Genomic DNA, 21,296 nt, shown 5'->3' with positions numbered 1-21,296 from the left:
TGAATTTTGTCTTTATTGTGGCGCCCGCTAGTGGGATCAAATAGGAGTTGCAGTCACAAGTTTCAACAACCGGAATCCGGATGTCATCATCTTTGCTTTTGTCTCTCAGCATCAAGCCAAGAATCCCACCCACATCATACCGTTTATTTTTCACAAAAAACACCGAAAATGTCGGGTTCCTCTAATCTTGTGGCCATGAAGAAAGTCGTACAGCAGCTCCGTTTCGAAGCGAGCATAAACAGAGTGAAGGTAATTTGTGTATTTATTGTTTTTCTGGCAAATAACTGAGGGGGGCGATCTCCACCGTTAGCCCAATCGGCTAACAACGGCTAGTTTATGCTAACAGCTAAGCTAGCCGCTAGTCAACAGGCGTAGCAGGGCGTTGCTTGGATTGAAGGGACGTTTTTGATAATTAATCGGCATTTGACAAAGAGGAGAAAAATGTCGAATTGATCACATTTAGCATCTGTTTTTTCATTTTAGGATGACAAGATCCATGTTGTAAACTTGCATCCAAGTGAAACTGTAGCAACTTAACAATCAACCTGATGAATAACCTTCTTTAACCCCTTTCTTTTCGCACAATTCAAAGGCATTGATACATTCATATATTTACATGGTTGCAACACAAAATGATTAAAACCTGAGTGTCAGAGGTCTAGATATTCCGTTTTCTTCTCTGCTATTGGTTATTCTTCAAATACCCTCTTCCCTGATGATCGCCAGGGTGATTTTTATTTTTTTCAAACTTGTGTTCCTCTTTTGTCACCAGGTCTCCCAGGCAGCTGCAGACCTTCAACAGTTTTGCATGCAGAACGCCCTGCAGGACCCTCTGCTCACCGGTGTGTCCTCCAGCACCAACCCTTTCAGGCCACAGAAGGTCTGCTCCTTCTTGTGAAACCACTGCATTCATGGTGAGTCTGGCACGCTGTTGACATTTGGAATTAGTCACACACCCATAAATACAGCACAAGTAGGTGGTGTCATTTCTGAAAAGGTCTAATGAGAAGTGGATGTATTGGATAGAATAAACTAACATTCACTATAATGGAAGCATTTAATTGTAAGTTGATCAATACATCTAAGTAGTTTCCTCTCATTACAAAAAGCAAACAAACTGTGGTTAGCTTGAAAATGTCACTACATTTTTAGAGTTTGGAATAACTATCTAAATATTCACAAAAACTTCCAAGACATCTCAAGCCTAATTCACTTCTTTGCTATCTATGCTCACTCTTCAAAATTATGAAACATGCTATATCTTTCCAAAAACCATTTGTTTTAGTGTGATGTTTGGTAGTAATTAGATAGATAGATGGACCTTTTTATTAATCAGTAGTAATTCATAATATTGCATTTACATAATATAAGATATACAAAATATGCAGCAGCGTATTATAGTACAATCCATCAAGTCCTATCATTGATAGATTTAAACGATGTATTACATTTATCTGCAATATTTGATAATTTTTCATTGATTAAAATCATAAGCCTAATCATTTGATTTTTGTGGCTTTTATTTTCTTGTCTTGCAGGCCTTCATTTTGATGCTACAGGGAAAAGTTGACCTCAACACTGCTCCTCATGCCAAGCCATTATACTGCCACGGGATCTCTCTCTCGAGTGTAGAACACATTGGAATCATGTCAGGAAGATGACCATCTATTTTCAGCCACAGTAGAAGAAAGGAGACAGTTTTATTTTTCATGGCACAGTGTGATTTTTCAGTAAATAATTGTGCCTTTTCTATTGTTCTATTTTAGTCATCACTGTTCTGGACTTTTTTGTATTTAATGAATAAAAAAACATTCTTTACTACTCCATGTTGTATTGGTTGCCATTTTCTGTTTTTTGCTATGCTGCAAATTATTTTACAACATTGTATAACAAACGTAACTATCTACCATATGTCAGAAGTACAGTATTTATACAGTATGTGTTTTTGAGATAATAATAAAAAGCATCTGATTTTCAGATGATGAAACATACATCTATTTCCTCTATTTCAATACAAGACAATGAACAGAAAACACAAATATATATATGTTTGGGACAATCTGCTGGACCAGTTTGAGACACTGCTTGGCAACACAAATGTGTTTAAGGGGATTATGACCTGAGGTGGATGTCTCTACTTGTTAAAAATACTCCATAGGTCATCTTCAAAAAATACGTTTCTACTAGTTACAGATGAAGGTGTAAATAATAGATTTAAGGATGTCAACATTTATCTGATTCAGTGTCAGGGTGCAATTGTGTGCATGCTGGTTACTGTCACTCATTATCGTTTCAATTGAATAATTATTGTGATTAGTAACACCTGTGCTTTTGTTCTACTCTGGTGAGTCAAAATCAAGAGGAAACATCAAGCGTCATCTTGCGTGAGCCTCTGATCAACCCAGAGCTTTTAACTATCGCGAGAAGTGAACTAACGGTATTCAGATCTATTGGCACTTCCATGGACGCCGGGCACTGATCCCGGGTCGGTGCTCACGTCCCGCTCCTTCGGCGGTAAACCAGGTCTCTTAAATCCCAACTGCAGCTCGACCAGCAATAGCCACCCTCTCAATCGTGAAGAATGAATCATGGGACGGCGTTACTGTGGAAACGACGGTAATTTACTTTGTTAACCTAGCATGTTAAGTCGTAAAATACCGTTAGCTAACAAAAGGAAATGGTTGTTATACGGAGAATATGTTTAGCATGGTAGATAGGTTAACTGACTTGTATAATATATCTTGTCTTGCCGTTGTTTGTACCGGTGTTAGCCAGTTGCAGGAAATGGTTTAACGTTACGTGATGCTAACAAAGTGCTCACTGATGTGACGCTAGAATCGTATTTTTAGCAGATTTAGTCAACAATCAATTCAATGAAGACCTTAAGTTAATTCAAAAATCTGCTGCAGTTGAAAACAACACAAGAGCGAGCAACAGTTAGCATGATGATGCTCCAGCATGGATCCACACAGCTCCTCTGCCTCACAGCCAGCAGTGGGGTTCCTCTCTTCACAAGAGGAGCCTCCAAGCAGCTGCCCTTCTCTGTTATCGGCTCCCTGAATGGTGTCCATATGTTTGGGGGTGGCCACGGAGTAGTGTTGTCCAGCTGTGAGACTGAAGGCGGGGGTAAAGTAGTATGGAGAGTTTTCCAGGACAGTATGATGCTCATTGTCGTGAGTGGAGGTGGACAAGATGGTGCAGGTGACAGCAAAGAGGACGAGGTGCGTTTACAGCGGCTCCTGGAGAATGTATGGAGCTGCATGGTGCTGGTGTTGGGGCAGGATGAACTGACAAATGTCAGAAATGTTGAGAGACTGAAGAGAGACTTGCGGTCCTGTTTCAGCCTCATTGATCAACTGTTGGAGGACAGGCAAGAGGGCATCCTGGGTAACCTGACACACTGTGCGGATTCACTGCTGCCTCCAAACCCCACTCTTCTTCAAGAGGCCGTGGATGGCTTCGCTCAGGCTGCAGACAGTGAATTTGGCTGCCTCATCGTCCGTGGGCGGATAGCTGCAGCAACTGAGAAATGGTGGCGTCTGGCTCCACCGGAGGTTGTGCTGCTCTCGGCTTTGATACGGTCCGTCTCTGCCTCTGGATCAGCCTCTTGTGATTACCCAGTTTTCCTTCCTCAGGGCAGCCCCACTGTTGCCCACCGTCTGCTTCGCTTCCAGCTGCTACCTGGGGCAGATGTGTGCGTGCTGTGCGGCCCAACGCCTTCCCTGCACAGCGCTGAGAGTGGGATGGTGGGTCGTTTCTGGACACCTCTTGTGGAGACCCTGAGAGACTGCTTGGCTGTTGGAGAACACAGTTTACCAAGATCTGTATCCTTGCGCCCTGATGTGCTCGCACTACTTCTGATTAACCGTGAAACACGTCGCTCAGTCTCCTGTGTGCGGACTTCCACTAATCGTCCACTGGGTGACCCTCCTTTACCCTCCAAGGCCCGCTGCTGGGAGATACTGAAGCTCTTCTACATCTTCAGCACCACACGTTACTTCAACCAGGAGGAGACTTTGTGTGTGTCCCCTGAGGAGAGGGCTCAGAGGGCCAACACTGATGACTTTGTCCTTGGATTCTCCCACCAGCCACTGCAGTGCTATCTAGTTACAGAAGAGTGCAAAAGCTATGGCCTTCAGACTCCGCAGCACCAGCTCTTTCTGCTCGCCCCACTGTCAGTGCCCACCTTTGCATTGCGTACAGTGGCCACACAGACTCTCTCTGTTATTGTTGGTGCCACTGGATTTTAATAGAATTATTGAAATTGTTAGCACATCTTGATTGTCCATGAACCATCAATGTGACTAAAATAATACTTAAATGTGAACCAGCTGCTGCTATTTAGATTTTCTTATTTAACCCTGTTGATTGCTGCAAAAATGTGCCTCCATCTGTCCATATTTTGTAAAGACTATCATAAGCACACCACTGGTTAAAGATGAACAGTAGAAAAGGTTATCACTGGTTTTTTTCACTTAACTACTCGGGTATTTAAAGCTGGCATTATTCGAAAACAATGGAAATTGTCCAACCAAAGTGAACTGCTTTGTTCTACATCCAGGAAATAAGTCACTGTTGCACATTGAGTCTAACTTCACTGACTGAAAGGCCCTTTTCAGAATTAATTGTTAGATTTATTGAATACCAACCTTTTTAGTAAGATTTGACTGTATTTGAGCATCATGGTTAAATGTTACATAATGCGTTGTAGACATTCTGAATCATTCTGGCTCAACAATGTTGTAGATTGAATCCTAAATATGTTTGTTATATCCAGAGGGTCTTGAATGATCTAGTCACAATGTTCCTTTTACTAATGTGATAATGAAAATGTTTGGCTTGTATTTGATGATTTCTACACAACAAAGTAATTGGACTGCAGAATTCGAAATAAACTACTTGACCAAAAAAAAAAATGGAACAAGCAATTCCTCAGACAGTTCAATGGTTAATAAGCCTTTCAATTTAAACTACTCACCTATGAAAGTAAACACTGCTATAATGTTTTTTGTCCTCTGAAATGTTCTTGGCACTGACTGTACTGGGGTAAATATGTGAATTTAACTTTAAGAAGAAAAACTATTAAAAGCATTTTACAAGAAGTCCATTCTATAAGTCATACCTACAACCGTTGTCTTATGTGAGTTAACAAAACTATATGTATTCCCAACCACTTAATGCTGAAATTATAGTGGCTATAAACAAAACAATCATTTCATGAATACGTCATGTAATGATAGTTGCAGGGCTGTCTGTTGTTCATACCTGCACTGATGATTGTTGAAACTTTTTGAAGTCACACTTGTAGGTGTGAATTGGCCCAGAGTTTTATACCGAGTGTCATTTGTAACATCCCAGTACAAAGACAAATCTGTGATCCTGTGAATTTGAGCATTTTCTAATTATTCTGATTGCACAATTATATTTTGTCAAACGAATTAGCATTCACCCAGAAATGTAAGTGGGGTGTAGAGATAGAAGGAACATTCATTATTGTTTTGTTTACAAAGAAGCTTAAAAAGTCTCCACCCAAACCGCATGGAGCTCCCAGAACAAAAAGAGGCTCAGTGAAGTCGGGGAGCCCGGGACAAACTGGCGATATCCCCACGATCCTCGTCTGAAGCCCTCAACTGTTTCAGCTCGGTAACCGGAGAATACAGCCTGAGTGACAGCCTCACGGTGCGTAAGATAACGGAGGAGAGGGGGTGGGATAACGGGCCGCACAAGAGGGAGGGATACAGTCGGTCTGGCTGTGTGTTGCCATGTGTGCAGGATTCATACCCCAATAATTTCGGAGGGAGAAGCAGTCAAGTTTGTGGAAGCAGCCAAGTTTGTGGAAGCAGCCATTGTCTTTAGAAACAGCCTTGGATTTAATCACAATTTGTATCGGAGTCTTCTTTGTAGGCTCAAGGTCCAAAGGTCTGGGCGTTTAGTCATTTTTAGGAGCTCTGTGGTGTCACAACTTTTGATTTCACTTCTCTCGAGAGAAGTGACCGCCGTTGTGCAATTCGCTGTGCACCGTAGAGGCTTTACAAGTTCCCCAACTTGTGAAAGAAGGCCGTGACTAAACAAATGTCAGCCACACGAATGCAGCTGCTGTCACCCCGAAACGTGCGGCTTTTGAGCCGGGGGCGAAACGAATTGTTAGCCGGGGCTGGTCCCAGGGTCTGCTCACTCACCTCTCCCCCTCTGTCGTCCTCCTCTCCCGGCAGAGCTTTGTCGAGTCTGAGCGCGACGCGGCGTGGGCTCCCCAAAGAGAAAATGTCCGAGAATGGAGTGTCACCCCGGGCCAAGGTGTTGACCATCGACAACATGAACCCCACGGTGAAGAACGTGGAGTACGCCGTGCGGGGCCCCATCGTGCAGCGGGCTCTGGAGCTGGAGAGGGAGCTCTCTGAGGTTTGTACACGCTGTCTGATCTCTATGGACAATATCTGCTCTTTGTATTTAAAACTCACTCCAAACATGTTGTTATAGCTGTCTTTCATTACATCAACCCATCCTTCTATTAAATAGAATGTGGCAACAAGTGGTGTATATTTTGTGGATGTACATAGACCAGTGCATTGTGTCCAGAACATATCATCACAATAAGTTAAGTTGTTTTTGTGTTGCTGTATTTAAATCAAAAGACTCATTTAAGACTATTAATCATATCAGTTGGAACTTGACTTGTTTTTATATTCATTTGAATTCCTGAATTCAAGAAAATCCTTTTTAAAAATGGTAGCTTTGATTCAGTTTCACAGTTTCCACTTTAAAGAGAGACTATGCAAATGTCCTGCTGATGAATGGTTTTGTAAAAATGGAACTAGCAGATTTCAATTCCTGTTTACACTCTCACTATTACTAGACTTTACCTCAAAAGAAAACTGTTATCAATTGCTGTGCCGCTTGCTTACACACCGTCTTATGAAAGTCCATTAGTAGTTCCTGAGGAGGCTGATCATGTCAGCAAATCTGTAGTTTGGTTAGTATCATGTTAATGGCTAACCTTGTTTTAAGACCTGTCTCTGAACCACAGTTGTGTATGAAGTGACTCTGTGGGAGGTGAAATTCCATAGACTAAACCAGATCCTGTTTTTGATATCTGTTTGATATATATTTGACCTACATGTGATGCAAATATATCATATGTTGCCTCACTTGACCTCTTACAGTCCTCAATGGTAAAGTGTCAATGTTGCTAAGCAATCAGATATGGTACTGGTTATCTTAAGAGCTGGAAAACAAACATCCATTATAAATACAGGCTTGTTATTGTATTATTTTTCAAAGATACTTTTCATCCCTTCCTCTCACACAGTTTATGGTGATGTGGCAACCAGCGCTTAGTGTACTGAGTTCAGTCTGGTGTGAAAACAGTCCTCTCTTGAGTGCTTTGCTCAGGAAAGGAACGAGTATTTTGAAAAGGTTGTTCCACAGGTGAAATGGCCACTGGCAAGTCAATACTTATGGCGTTGATCCTCTCTCTCTTAATGGTATATTTATTTTCGTCCTCCTGTACAAGAGTTTGATCAGGTGTAATACAAAAAAATGCAGTTTGATTTAGATGGTAAACATTTGTATTTCCCACTAGGATAGGGGAAGCACTGAAATGTCTCTGTTCTCTGAAGATTGTCCCGCTGCCAGTAATAATTTAAAACGCTCCCATCATGTAGACGCAGCTGTGTACATAGCCGGATGTATGACCACATGGATGACGCTCATGAGACACTGTTGAAGTTATGATAGCTATGTTCCTAAGATTAGCATAATGGCACAGTCACTCAAGAGATAGACATATGACTGTCATGTGTATTGCTTACGCAGGCCTTAGCTAATCTGAACTAATGTCAGAATACCGCTTTGAACCAGTATTCTTCCATCTTGTTGACTGTAACACCCGCTCTTGTATATAAGCATATGAAGGTAAAGTTACTCGTTTGTCCCATGCAACCTGGTTTATGTGATGACTACTTCCATTCTTGCAAGGATAATAAAGACATGTATCCTAATATTGAAGATCAAGCCGGTGACGAGTGATATTTTTCTAACAACTTTCAATGCTGATGTTTTGTCAAACACATTCCTCTTCATTTTATAAACCCCTCCCTTGCGGTTTGGATGGGGATGCATTTCTTTGGGAAATGGGTCACAATAATGCATTCTCGCCTTTATCCGTGCATTAATCAGACAACTCCAGTTTCCTACACACCTTGTTTTTTGGAACTGATCTCTTTGTTTTTTTTATACACTACAAATGCAGCCCTGTTCTTGTGTTTTTCCCCAAAGTATCCGATTTACAGCACGGTGAATAGAAACGGGTCATACTTTGAGCCAACTTGCTCTACCAGTTAATAAGAGCACACATAAAGGCTCCTGGTGAAGTTATTACATTGTGGTCTTTGTTTGTTCTAATGAGCTGTTAGATAGTAGTGAATGGGGATCTTTATCCGAGCGTTGCTATGGGGACAGACAGTAAACGCACAAGGCTTGTTTTTGTTAAATTCTCTCTACATATTTTCAATGAATGCAAAAAGCAGAACTCTAAAAACGTTTTCCATATTTGCATTTCAAATATTTAATTTGAATATTGAGTGTATTTGCAAATGCTATGTGAGTTTCTATCCTAGCTTCTCATTAAAATATACATCTAACAGCCTAAGTCACATCCTTTTTCACAATGACTTTCACTGTTTGTCATTAATGAAAAGCTTTTCTCGGAAAGCCTTTGGAGTAAAAATAAATACTTCCTGTACTGTCCTTTAAAAAGCACAATTTTAACCTTCTCCATTGTTTGCTGGGATGTGTTATCTATGGCAACAACTGGCCTTTTGGAGACAGTTTTTTCGGTCAGAGGTCCGTGTGTTTCTAAAAGATCCCCATCGGGGCGGTTGACCTAGGGGTGTTATTCTCTCCATACAATGTTATTGGTCCAGACTGAGAGACGCCTCTAATGTGCGACCAATAGGAGAGCCAGACTCTGTATCCTCCTAAAATCTGCACTCCATTGGACACGTACAATAAACATGCTGTTTTGATTTCTGCAGGTTGTCAGTGTGAGGTTCTGCTTATGTATTTTTCTGCAGGGTCACGCTGTTCTGAACATCTGTTATTAACATCATGTGCTTGTGTTTGTGCACGTGGCTAACTGCATTTCTGTCCGTCTCAGCTGCTCGGGAGATTATCTTTCAGAAACATATTATTGGCTTGGGAGACAGTAAATTGATACCATAACTGGGGATGTATTATTGTAGTTGTTGTTGCTGTTGTTTACGGCTTTGCTGTAATACATACTGTTCCTTTCCAGTCTAAAGTCACTTAGGAGGTTAAAGGCAACTGCACTGTAAGCCTCAGTCTTTATGTGTCAGAAGGTTAATGGTATCAGTGTGATACGCAAGTGCACAGGTCAAACTGTTCCCGTGTGTAGTACACATACAGTGCTATCTGGATCAAGGCTGTTGCAAATGCGTGTGTGTGTGTGTGTGTGTGGGTGAGAAGAAAATAAATAAGTCGGGGATAAAAATGAATCTTTGACGCCTAACAGTATATTCACTTTTGTGAGTATTCATTACAATTAATTATTTACTGGACATTAATGAATAAATGACACAATTGCGCAACAAATGTTCGTACAAATGAACACACTCACTCCTAAAGAAAACAACAAAGAATTTTGACCAAATGTCAACTATAACTTCTAACTTTTTTTCGTGCTATTGTCTGATAAATATAGTGTGTATAAAATGTGCTGTAAGCTTGTACATTTGATTTAGCCTGTGTACGCTTTGTTTCTGCTCATCTAATGGTCTGTTAAAAGGCATGTTGGCCTGCTTGTTGTCATCTATTGAACCCCTTAATGTCCTCAAAGGCTTCTAAAATTCTAACATTTGCGAAATTATACAGAAGGGTTGATATTGCCATAGTGGTTTAGGGTTCATTTAATTTGAGCTCTGGATATTTTATTTCACTCTTTCTTCGTACTTCACGGCTTCAAACAAACAGCAATGCCATCTATTCCGTCTCTCAAAGTGTTAACCGCCGAACGCGCTGTGCGCTCAGCAGCTGCAGCCTCTTATGGCATGAATATTTATGGAAACGTATGAAGGCGTTCAAGTCTCTGTATGTGGGCGCAGGGCCAAGGTTGTTCAGCCTCTTCTCATGTGTATTAACTTTAAATCTCTGAAATGATAATTCTATAGTTGTTTGTGTACAAAGTAATAAATGTTGTGATTGTTAAAACTGTTTCCAGATGTATAATCATTTCCCCATGTTGTGTTTGTGCCATGCAGGGAATGAAGAAGCCCTTTGTTGAGGTCATCAAGGCCAACATTGGTGACGCGCATGCTATGGGCCAGCAGCCAATCACCTTCTTCAGACAGGTCTGCACCTAATCCTCACCCCCAACCTCCAGTCTGCATTTAGTACCTCCCCTCTGGCTTCTCAGTTTCTATGAAAAATATGTTATGCTTACTCAGCGAAGTCAAATATATTTTGCATGTCTTGTGCATTCATCTGTGCCTGTTTTGCAGAATGCCCCTTCTTTATCCTCACACCTCCCGTTTTGTTTCAAGGTCTTGGCGCTGTGCTCCTACCCTGAACTGCTGAATGACAGCTCATTCCCAGAGGATGCTAAAAGTAGAGCACGACGCATTCTGCAGTCCTGTGGAGGGAACAGTATTGGTGCGTTGGTTTCTTACATAAGCACAAGCTCTTTATACATCCCCAATTATCACCTTTCTCTTTGTACGTGGGTTTAATGATGTGGGATTAGCTTTGTTATGTTACAGCTTTAAGTTGTTTTGTCTCCATTTAAATCTCCCTCAGGTTCCTACAGTGCCAGTCAGGGCATAGAGTCGGTGCGGCAGGATGTGGCTCGCTACATTGAGCGAAGAGATGGCGGTGTGCCCTGCGACCCAGACAACATTTTTCTCACCACAGGGGCCAGCGACGGCATTATGGTACGAAACATGTCTCGTCTTTTAAACTGACTTTGTGTCTCAATTGTACTTTCAATTGTGTATGTTTGTAAGCTCAAACCTCCCTAATTTCTCAGTCATTTTGTGGGGAATGTATTCACAACAATGAACAAATTAAACAAACATTCTGGAGTGAACCCTTCATGAGTTGGTTCACTCTTTTTAAAGGACACATCACAGGAGAATAAATGCTTATGTGTGCACAAAAAGTGCTGCAATTAGGTCACTGATGCTTGGACCCTTCAAAGCCAGTAATCACATACTCACAACCCCTTGTCATAGCTTATCGAAGAGCTTTGTGTCTAGGAGTTTCAGAAGGGTGTTTTTAATAGCAAATAGTTTCCTTTTTTGCCCTGAAAGGTTTACAAAAGTGAATAAGTAGTATTGCAGTATGTGTTTTTAAATTTGTTATAAAAGCAAAGAGATTTTTAATGACAATACACACCAGCTGGGGCACCTGCTTCTTTTCAGACCTTTTTCTACAGTTGTTTTACGCCTAGAAAAGGGTCATGCAGACAAAGCTACCTTGTACTTACAATTCTAAAATATACAGCTGACATATCTTTTCATATCCTGCACTTTTAGACCATGCTGAAGCTCCTGGTGTGTGGCGAAGGTGAGGCCCGCACGGGGGTCATGATCTCCATTCCTCAGTATCCGCTGTACTCGGCTGCGCTGGCTGAACTGGCCGCCGTGCAGGTTAACTATTACCTTAATGAGGAAAAGTGCTGGAGTATGGACCTCAGCGAGCTGCAGCGCTCCCTGGATGAAGCCCGGCGTCACTGCAACCCCCGAGCCCTCTGCGTCATCAACCCTGGAAACCCCACCGGTAAAGAGACCTTTCATTGTTTTATTCGACGTGATTATTAGTAAATTCAAGCATTCTCACATATTGAATTCTGTTGTTCAGCAAGTTGATAATCAAGTTGTTGGTTTTAGGAGATAAACCATACAATATAACAATAATATTCTTCATTTGAAACGTTTTAGCAGTTAAATATGACCTCTTTTACCTTGGAAATGGGTAGTTTGATTAAAATAAATGTGCCAAAAAAGACCACAAGATGGTGTTGTAAACCTATTCACTAAGTCACAATTACTTTTGTTTTTGGAATCATTTAGCAACCACTTATTATCTCTAATGTAGTTTGTAGATTAAAGTGCTTTTATTGATACTTTTTGGGATCTTTTTGAAACATTTACAGAGAAAGAGACAACATACATGGGGCTGAAAGGGCTATGCAAAAACAAAATGAAATATAATTGTTTTGCTTGAATCTGCTTAAAGTTGCTAAGGCTATATGGTAAGTATCCTTAACCACGAGGGCAGGGGTTCTCAAACGTTTAGGTTATGCGGACCACTATTTATTATCAAGGATTTTCGCGGACCACCTCAAACCGTAAAAATAAGTACATATATAAACGTAGTGTTAAAACGCCGATATTTTTTTATAGTTAATTATAGACAATCAAAAGTGAATTGAAGCCTATCTGATACTTTAGTCGCACGTGTGACCGGTGTCTGTCTGCGTTGTGTATGTTTCTCAAAGAGGACGGCGGACAACTTCTTTCTTTTGGTCCTTGACCAGATATTCAAATATGTAGCATAATCATAGAACACAACAGCTGCGTCAGCGAACATGAACTGCAGCTTCAGCTCTTTCAACATCCGATATTGCAGAAAAGAGACACATAACACAAAGTTTACAATATCAAAGGAACTTGATCAAATGACAGCCTACTACCTGTAGCATACAATCGGAGAACACTGAATATAAAATAAATGAATATAAACGTGTACAATAAGGAAATAATCAGTCGGAAGTCGCAACGGCTCATTTGAAAATAAACGTGGATTTGCGTAAAAAAATAGTTGTTCGGTGTTTTGTTACATTTTAAATAAACAAAGTCTTGGCTTTCAGATTATGAAACTTTTATTTTCAAAATCAACCGATAAATACATTTTTGAAGCTTGTAAAGGGAAGATGACAGCCCCCCCCCTGTTTTGAAATGCTGATTTCTGAGGTCTCAAGGTTGGCAAGTATGCTCATGGACCACACCCACCTTTTCTTTTGAAGAACTGGGTGCCCTTTAATCCCTCTCTCTTGTTTTTCTCTCCTTTCTTTTCTTTTTTGAAAGCCTGACTTTGTTAGTCATTAAGACATGGTACACACGTAAGTACTAGCATCCTTGCTCACATGCTCTCACTCTCTGCTAGAAAGTGCAGCACCGGTTGGAGGCAGGACCAAACCATTACATGTAAATAGAGGGGGGTGTACAGAGGCTTTGGATAATTAACCTTTGGAAGAAAATAAGTTAAATGAATCATACGTTTGGTGAGTACATCATCAATATAACGTTCTATTAATGTTAATTATTGATGAATGATGAAAGGTTACTAAAACATTTGTTTCTTAATATTCTAAAAAAGTTTGAGGCCCTTAGAATCGTCCTAACTTTTCACCCCCTTACAGCGACTCTGCATATTTTGCTTAATATTTGGAGTACAAAAACAATCCTGATATCATTAGAAAGCTATAAATCTCCTCTTTCCAACAGTGTATACAACTCAAAATGTGTCTTCGGGTCAATGCGACTGATTTCGATACAGCAAGTCACATATGAGGTGGTCCCCGAAAATCCTTGATAATAAAAAGTGGATTTTATTTAGCTTTTTTCCACGGACCACCTGCAGTTTGAGAACCGCTGCACTAGGGCCACCAGAATGCCAGTGAATTAAGTAACCTAAAATCAGATCCTTTCTGCATGAGGTGAACTCATGATGGTCCTCCTACGTATCTCCATAACCCAACTCTCCATGCACTGCTTCAATACGAGCCACTAGATGGCAGCACGAGGATGTAACTTCCTTTCCAACCCCTCTCCTTAATGAGCCTCCTCTCTCACTCACAGGTCAGGTTCAGAGCAGACAGTGCATTGAGGATGTAATCCGATTTGCTGCAAAGGAGCGCCTCTTCCTCATGGCCGATGAGGTACTGTCTCTCTGCATCTCCTGTAACACCTGCCTGCTCTAATGTTTTCTGAGCCCTGTGACAGCTGTCCTTCTGACTTTATCTTCCAGGTGTACCAGGACAATGTGTACGCTGACGGTTGCCAGTTCCACTCCTTCAAGAAGGTTCTGTTCGACATGGGGCCAGAGTACTCGGATATAGTGGAACTGGCATCTTTCCACTCCACCTCCAAGTGTTACATGGGAGAGTAAGTCCATTTGACTGTACTACATTCTGGGATCAATCTTTCTTATCTTGTAAAAATAACAAATGATTATGTATTTACTGTAACATGCTCTATTTTTATATTTAGTTACTTGTATTTCACGGGGTCAATTCAGTTTGCTTTACATAAATAAAAACACAAAGACCCATACATAAAATAGGATTAAAGGACAGCACAAAGTACATTAAAAAGTTCTGTAAAACGGAAGGTAATTGGATTAAAAGTATTAGACCATTGTTAAAACATGGTCGCTCAAAAGCAGGCACATGAATGTAGAAATATTTGTATCCTGGATTTAGAAATGGCTGTTAATGTCAGTTCTTCTGCATTCTTTCCAGTTGCATGCTACAAGACTTAACGCATTTTTCTCTTTAGTTAGTTTGGACTGTTACCTCATTTCTGTGTCACACCTTTATGTTTCCCTCCTAGGTGCGGCTTCCGTGGAGGCTACATGGAGATCATCAACCTGGACGAGGAGGTGAGGGCTCAGCTCACTAAGCTGGTGTCCGTCCGTCTGTGTCCTCCTGTTCCTGGACAGGCTCTGATGGACCTGGTGGTCAACCCCCCGCAGATCGGGGAGCCCTCGTATGACAAGTTTAGCAAGGTACAGAGTCTACGTCTCATTGTGACATCTCTTCAGGAACATTATCAATACACTGACACCGGTACTGTCATACATTGTCCTTGCAACACAGTTCACTGCTATTGATTATGGATTTACCCGAGTGATCCATTTTTTGTATTCCTCTAATTGGCTGTATTACAGTTTCTCTTTCACACATTTTAACACATATTTAAAAACAATGATATTTTGCTTTAGTTGAGTTTATAGCTACCAGACTTTTAGAATAAGGTTCTTTACATGTACGTGTTACTGCCTGAAATCACTTTGTATTACAGACAGTGCATATTCAGTATATCATATCACGTCCAATTATATTGTGGTTCCAAAAAATAAGGTGGACATTTGTGTAGGTGTGACTATATTCTGAGTGTAAGAAGTTTAATGATTGCGCTCGTAGCATTTACATCATCTTTGTTTACACTTGCAACACTCCTTTTAGAATTGCTTATTTTTTAAACACTACACACATTTCTCTGTATCTAAACATTTTGTTTCCATACTTTAACAACACAAGGAACTGCTACAAGAGGACATCTATTTTAGTATAGTCATTCCCTTGAATTACACATTTTGCATTTGCTAAATGAAGATACATCTCTCTTTTCTAACCATCTTTCTCCCCTCTCTCCCTCATCCAGGAGCGCAGCGCGACCTTAAGTGTCTTAGCGGAGAAGGCCAAGCTTACAGAGCAGGTTCTCAACACAGTGAAGGGGATCAGCTGTAACCCTGTGCAGGGCGCTATGTACTCCTTCCCTCGCATCTCCATCCCTGAAAAGGCCATCAAGGAGGCCACGGTGAGTCCTTAAGCTCCTTTTATAAACGCTTCAATTAACTGAATTACTGCTTCAAGGAAATGACATTGACAAGGAGCAAATGCATGTTATTCATTGTGTTGTACACACTACTGCCACTTGTCTTGTACTTCTCATTTCATTTAGTTCATCCATTATTTCTCTCCATGACCTCGAACACTACACAATACCTACATCTCGTACACCAGGGCTATTCAATTGGCGGCGGCAATTCCAGAGAGGGTGTTAAATTGAGAGATGGAGGGAAAGACATTGCCTGAAAACTTCGGCGGCCTCGGGTTTCGAACCCACCTACTAGCTACTGCAGTGACAACTCCTGTCATTTATTGCATCTCTGCGTGAATGATTAGATAATTTCACCTAAATGAAACCAAATGAAATGATGTTGATGGTTAAATTAGCTTCACATGTCGGCCTACTGAGTTCTGAACTTGCCATTTAGATCTATAAAGGCCTTGGGGCTATGTTGTTTGATTGAATTGAACACAATATGCACTCCACTATGCTGTTGTAGTATTTACTGTATCTGAAGCTCTTAATATGATTGCTCATATTTCAAGCCATCTTTTTCCCGGCCCCTTGCTTTGGATCATTTTCATCAACCGGCCCCCATTCCAAACTAATTGAATAGCCCTGTCGTACACGATGCGTTAACCAGGTTCAGTAAACAGAGCATCAGCCCCCCTGTTAAAGGGAAGAAATGATTTCCAATAGCTTGTGCTTTCAATTCTGTCCTACTGCTCAGTAGGAATTTCAGGGAGGGCTGATGAGCCACTGGGAATCTGATTAGCCGTACAGAGGATAAGGTCAGGGTACAGATCATCAATTGTAGCATTGCATTTTTGGTGCCGGTTTTTCCCCAAGACATTAGACAGCGCATACAGACAGCTCTTATAGGGATATATTGGCTATTTTCAAATAGGGTTGTATGAGGTACTAATCCATAGTCAGTGTGTTACCAACAGTAGACTGAGACGAAAAAGAGAGGGGTACTGGCATCAGGCGTGCACAGACATTTGGAGGGGCTATTGCTCTAAACTGGAAAAAGGGCCTCCCCCCCCGAAAAAAAGCATAAGACCTTTTGAAAATTGTAACTTGTTTTTAATGTAAAATAAACCATATGATTATTACATCAACTAAATTGAGCAGTAATTCACATCTCATAACAAAATAAGCTAAGGCGACTACTTGCATTCGGTGACTTGATTTTAAAAATGAAAACCAGGGACATGTTTTGTTTTGCGATCCATACCTCATTAAAATATCTAATGTTAGTAACTATTAAAGACACAATGGGGACAATTCTGTTCTAATGTAATTTGACCATTGTAACTGCAGTCCAGACATACTGAAAAATAGTGAGTTTATTTAAGGTAATTAGTTAGAATCCCTAATTAATTAAACCAGTTCAATACGCATTATTCTTATTCTTATCATTCTTTATGAGCGCAGTAACGGTAAGATATCTAATTGCTTATTTATTTAGTATTCCATAACTTAATAACAAAGATGGTCAAACTAAAGAGGTAGAGACATGGCAGAAATCCTACAATGAAGCGGGACATTGAACTGTTCACCCGTGAGAGGGCGATGAAGAAAAGGGAGCGAGCGGCCCCGTTGAGCGAGTTTACAGATGAAAAGACAGAAGCACAACAACAACAAGTAGGCTATATTAGGTGTTTTTTTGTAAATAACCGCCGGTATCAAGAGGAAGTAAAGTCCCCTGGTTTGTCCCTTATACCCTAACTGCCATGATGAGACAACTCAAAATCAAGTTTCAAAATCCGACACTGAGGTGGTCTTAACGCACCAGCAGATGACAGCGCTGACAAAGTGTGTTTCCCGCAGCGAGACGCTACAAGACTAATTGTGGGCTTATCGTGTTGATTCGGCCACAACAGAAAAAAGAAAAACAAACTCGCTCTCTCCAGAGGGGCAGGTCAGCCGAAAAGGCCAAACGGCCCGTACCTGTGCACGTCCCTGACTGGCATAGAAGCTAGCCACTGTACTGCTGTGGATGAGGACAGCAGCAAAACATCAGTTGAAACAATTAGTTAAACGTTTGCTATATTTAGAATTCCTTATTTGTCCCGCAACAGTGACATTTACGGCATTACAACAGCTAAACTACAGCACAGATTAAAATAAAAAGAATACACTTACCTTTTATATAATAAAAGTAGGCAAACATTATTAAAAGTAAAAACAGATAAGTACACCCTGGTAAAAAAGGTAAGTAGCAGTGTATTTTTAGGTGACCAACATAGCTGGTGTATTGCACATGTGTGTATCAGGGTTTCCGCTAGGATTTTTTCTCACCGGTCAAATGTCCGGGCAGAATTTATTTTACCGGACTAATTTGAAACTTACCGGTCATATTTCAATAATAATAAGAGTTGTGTAGCAGAGTTGCCGTTAGCAGGTTATTACCGGACTATGAGCAGATATGCTTCAGTTTAAAACTCAGTTCACGGGGCTCATTTTTATATTGCTTCAGTTTATAATCGTAACAGATCGAAAAATTCAGATTCATTTTTCAATAAATGATTCCACAAACAACAAACAACATAATTATTACATTCAAACAAACTACTTGTAGTAGATAACGTACATTATTCAAAAGTTTACATTACATTTGAATAATAACACGGGAGAAACGGAGCCTCTCTTTTCCCCTCTCCCTCCCTCTCTCTCCTGACAGCACGTCAGTTTCTCAAGCAGCTCGCTAAACAGAGGGCGGGGCTTCAGGTGATTATGCAGAGCTGCGTGTCTCCGTCTGACTCAGCAGCTGATCTGATCTCTCTCTCGCGTCCGGTTATACTTCACTCGCGTTTATGTCCATATCGCTCAGACCCAGCTCTCCTGATCGGCCTTTATAGAGAGCACCGATCAAACTATTAAGAGTGAATATCGGCCGATAATGACCCGCGGCGATCGATCGGAGCCTCCCTAATTATTACCAGACATGTTGACCGGCAGGTTTTGAATTTACCGGTTTTTAATAAATTTGACCAGCTAAAAACCGGTAATTACCGGCTAACGGAAACGTGTATTGCATAGCATGTTGTTTACAGGCACATCAGAGATATTACAAGTCTAACAGGAGCCAGCTTTTTCCTTTTGTTTCTTGTCTGATGGCAAGGTAAAGAAGTCAACATATATACACAAATATTGTGTACTCATAAACTGATATTGCCAATGTTTTAGACGGGCCTTTCTTTTAGATGAGTAATCATGTTTTGCTGCTACCTCCAAGTCCCCAGCAGCCCACAATGCTTTGCTTCCATGCTAGTTCACCTGTCCATTTCTCCAAACTAGGGGTGTACTGACCGTCATCTACTGACTATGAATAAGAACCTCATACAACCGCACTTCAGAAAGTACCATCCTGTTAGCAACACTCAACATTACCATGGGCAGTTCAAATAGAGCTTCTGTCCATTAAGCTTGTTCTTGATCCAAACCCTCTTAAAGTTGTAAGGCTGCAACACTTAAGGTTTTTAAAAGGTTTTACAAAAGCCTAATTGTAACATAAATTAGTATACATCTCTATTTGTTTCAACCTTCAGAACGCTTTTGTGCTGCCAAAGAAATCATTTCTTTAGCTCTCAAGGGCACCTGTGCTCCGTACCTGAGTTACACATGAATGGTTCTGTTGCCATAAGCTGTAGAATCAAACGAAGATTAAGCGCAGTATGAGCAAAGTGTAATTCATTCAGATTTATGTTAGAAGTTCAGAACATTCTGTTGATTCTAAAGAGATGCTCAATAGAGCAATTTATGCTTTCATTTGGTCCAATTCTGCTTTAAAAAAAAAAATGTTGTACAAATTGGAAATCTTTCATATTAAGTTATGAATTAATAAAAAATATAGCAGAAGAAAATAAGTTTAAATGAGGCTCCTCAATGGGAATAATGTAAAAAATGTATGTGCAATACTTTAAGGATGAAAGTTATACTGTGTCAGAGGTTTCTGACTAAATACTTGCTTCTTAAAATCATGCTAACAGAATATTAAACTTCACATGTTTGTATTGTCTCTCTGTCAGGACAAAGGTCAGCAGGCAGACATGTTTTACTGCATGAAGCTGCTGGAGGAGACGGGGATCTGCCTCGTGCCGGGAAGCGGCTTCGGGCAGAGGGATGGAACGTACCATTTCAGGTAAAGAACACTCAAGCATTTATACATCTATTTTAATATGAATATTTCTCTTAAAGTGCGGCAAAATACATTTATATCCAAATCGACCTGCAGAATATGTTTATGTTGTTGGATCTTGAAAACAGTTAGAAAAAAGTGACAAACAGTTCCCTCCAGCACAAATTGAGGGTTGCTGACAATTGATTAATCAAATAATCATTTCAGCTCGTCTTTTCTTTGACACCAAAAATGCCTCGCCCAAAGCACCTATAATTGTTCCTTTGTTGGAAAATAAATGTGAATTGAATATGTTGGTCTTGAATGAGGACCCGAGAGTTACTTTTATGTAGAGGTCAGGAGAGATTTAAAACACGACTGAATGGTTTAAACGTCGCATCATCTTTCTGTAAATGTGCTGTCATATTTGAATGAAACTGCAAGAAACATTGGCGAAAATGTCAAAACCATATCTGAATATCACAAAGGCATCACTTAAACAGATTGATGTCATCAATATTACATTTTCCATGTCTAAAAACGGCTTTATGGTAAAGGAGGCTTATCGTTTTTAAAAGTATTCTTTACACAAGAGACATAATATTACTTTTCTAAGATGATTCTCAAGCGTTTCTGGAAAATCCATTTAAATGTTAATGTTGTCTTTCCTTTCCTATTCCTTCCTAGAATGACCATCTTGCCATCGACAGACAAGCTGAAGATCCTGCTCAACAAAGTCAAGGAGTTTCACCAGAAATTCACAGAGCAGTATTCTTAAATGGCCTCGTCCATTTCTCTTTTTACTAGAGACGAAACCCACCAAACAAAACAAAAAGAACTCAGCCAATCAGAATATATCTGTCACTATTTAGTGCCTTTCCTACGTCGGCTCTTGTGGTCTCTGTGATGACACACTTCAGCCTCCACAGATATCTCATCCGGTACTTCACACACAGTAAACAAGCCACTGTTTTGTGTTTGGGAAAAAACTGGAAATGAATTAATTCAGAACGTGTGTAAAGTTTGGTATGAAAAATATGGTTTCAACTTTGAAGGATTTATGAACTGAAGGTCTGTGTATTTGTGCATTTCAGCGATAGACTGTCAATGTGAATAATAAGCTAACATAAATAAGTACAGATGAAGGAAAAGGTGACTGCCTTTTTAAATTCATGTGAACAACTGACTATAATCTTACATTCCTGCAGGACGTACTTGACAGGGAGAATACGCAAAAAAATTAGCTATTTCATGATGATTCAGAGGTGATTTTGTAGTTTTAATAAATGTAACAGCTGTTATTATGTCTTGTTGTTTTTGGAAAGAGCTGTCCCATGTGTTAAGAGTTTAAAACATCACCAATAGGTACTTTCTCTTTTGACCTTGCACCACCAATCAAATGCCTTAAACCCATTTAGTCCCACAGTGACATTGCGCTTATAGTATTTATAGTGTTGTGTGTTTCTGTCCAGGCAACTTAGTTGGTTCTCTATTTTCAGAGGTATTTGTCTTTTAGCACACTC

General features: G+C 40.4%; 3 protein-coding genes across 3 annotated transcripts; all 3 read left to right on the top strand.

Moving 5' to 3' along the window:
• The first annotated feature begins 78 nt into the window (after nucleotides 1-78).
• On the top strand, nucleotides 79-1,628 carry LOC117462312 (guanine nucleotide-binding protein G(I)/G(S)/G(O) subunit gamma-5-like). The gene is made up of 3 exons (XM_034104479.2): nucleotides 79-249; nucleotides 773-914; nucleotides 1,539-1,628. Exons 1-2 carry the CDS (start codon nucleotides 169-171, stop codon nucleotides 896-898), a joined length of 207 nt encoding a protein of 68 aa, XP_033960370.1. The 5' UTR covers nucleotides 79-168; the 3' UTR covers nucleotides 899-914; nucleotides 1,539-1,628.
• Nucleotides 1,629-2,456: 828 nt separating this feature from the next.
• On the top strand, nucleotides 2,457-21,074 carry gpt (glutamic--pyruvic transaminase). The gene is made up of 12 exons (XM_034104477.1): nucleotides 2,457-2,616; nucleotides 6,213-6,399; nucleotides 10,275-10,364; nucleotides 10,557-10,665; nucleotides 10,810-10,943; nucleotides 11,547-11,790; nucleotides 13,875-13,954; nucleotides 14,044-14,180; nucleotides 14,628-14,802; nucleotides 15,462-15,617; nucleotides 19,685-19,797; nucleotides 20,461-21,074. The coding sequence occupies exons 1-12, from the start codon at nucleotides 2,582-2,584 to the stop codon at nucleotides 20,549-20,551; spliced, it is 1,551 nt and encodes a 516-aa protein (XP_033960368.1). The 5' UTR covers nucleotides 2,457-2,581; the 3' UTR covers nucleotides 20,552-21,074.
• Nucleotides 2,626-5,679, top strand: fuz (fuzzy planar cell polarity protein). Its single transcript, XM_034104478.1, has one exon. The coding sequence runs from the start codon at nucleotides 2,943-2,945 to the stop codon at nucleotides 4,248-4,250; it is 1,308 nt and encodes a 435-aa protein (XP_033960369.1). The 5' UTR covers nucleotides 2,626-2,942; the 3' UTR covers nucleotides 4,251-5,679.
• Nucleotides 21,075-21,296: the final 222 nt, after the last annotated feature.

The sequence above is a fragment of the Pseudochaenichthys georgianus genome, chromosome 17 (genome assembly GCF_902827115.2).
Source record: "Pseudochaenichthys georgianus chromosome 17, fPseGeo1.2, whole genome shotgun sequence".
Taxonomy (NCBI): domain Eukaryota; kingdom Metazoa; phylum Chordata; class Actinopteri; order Perciformes; family Channichthyidae; genus Pseudochaenichthys; species Pseudochaenichthys georgianus.
This window is presented reverse-complemented; position numbering and strand designations above follow the sequence as displayed.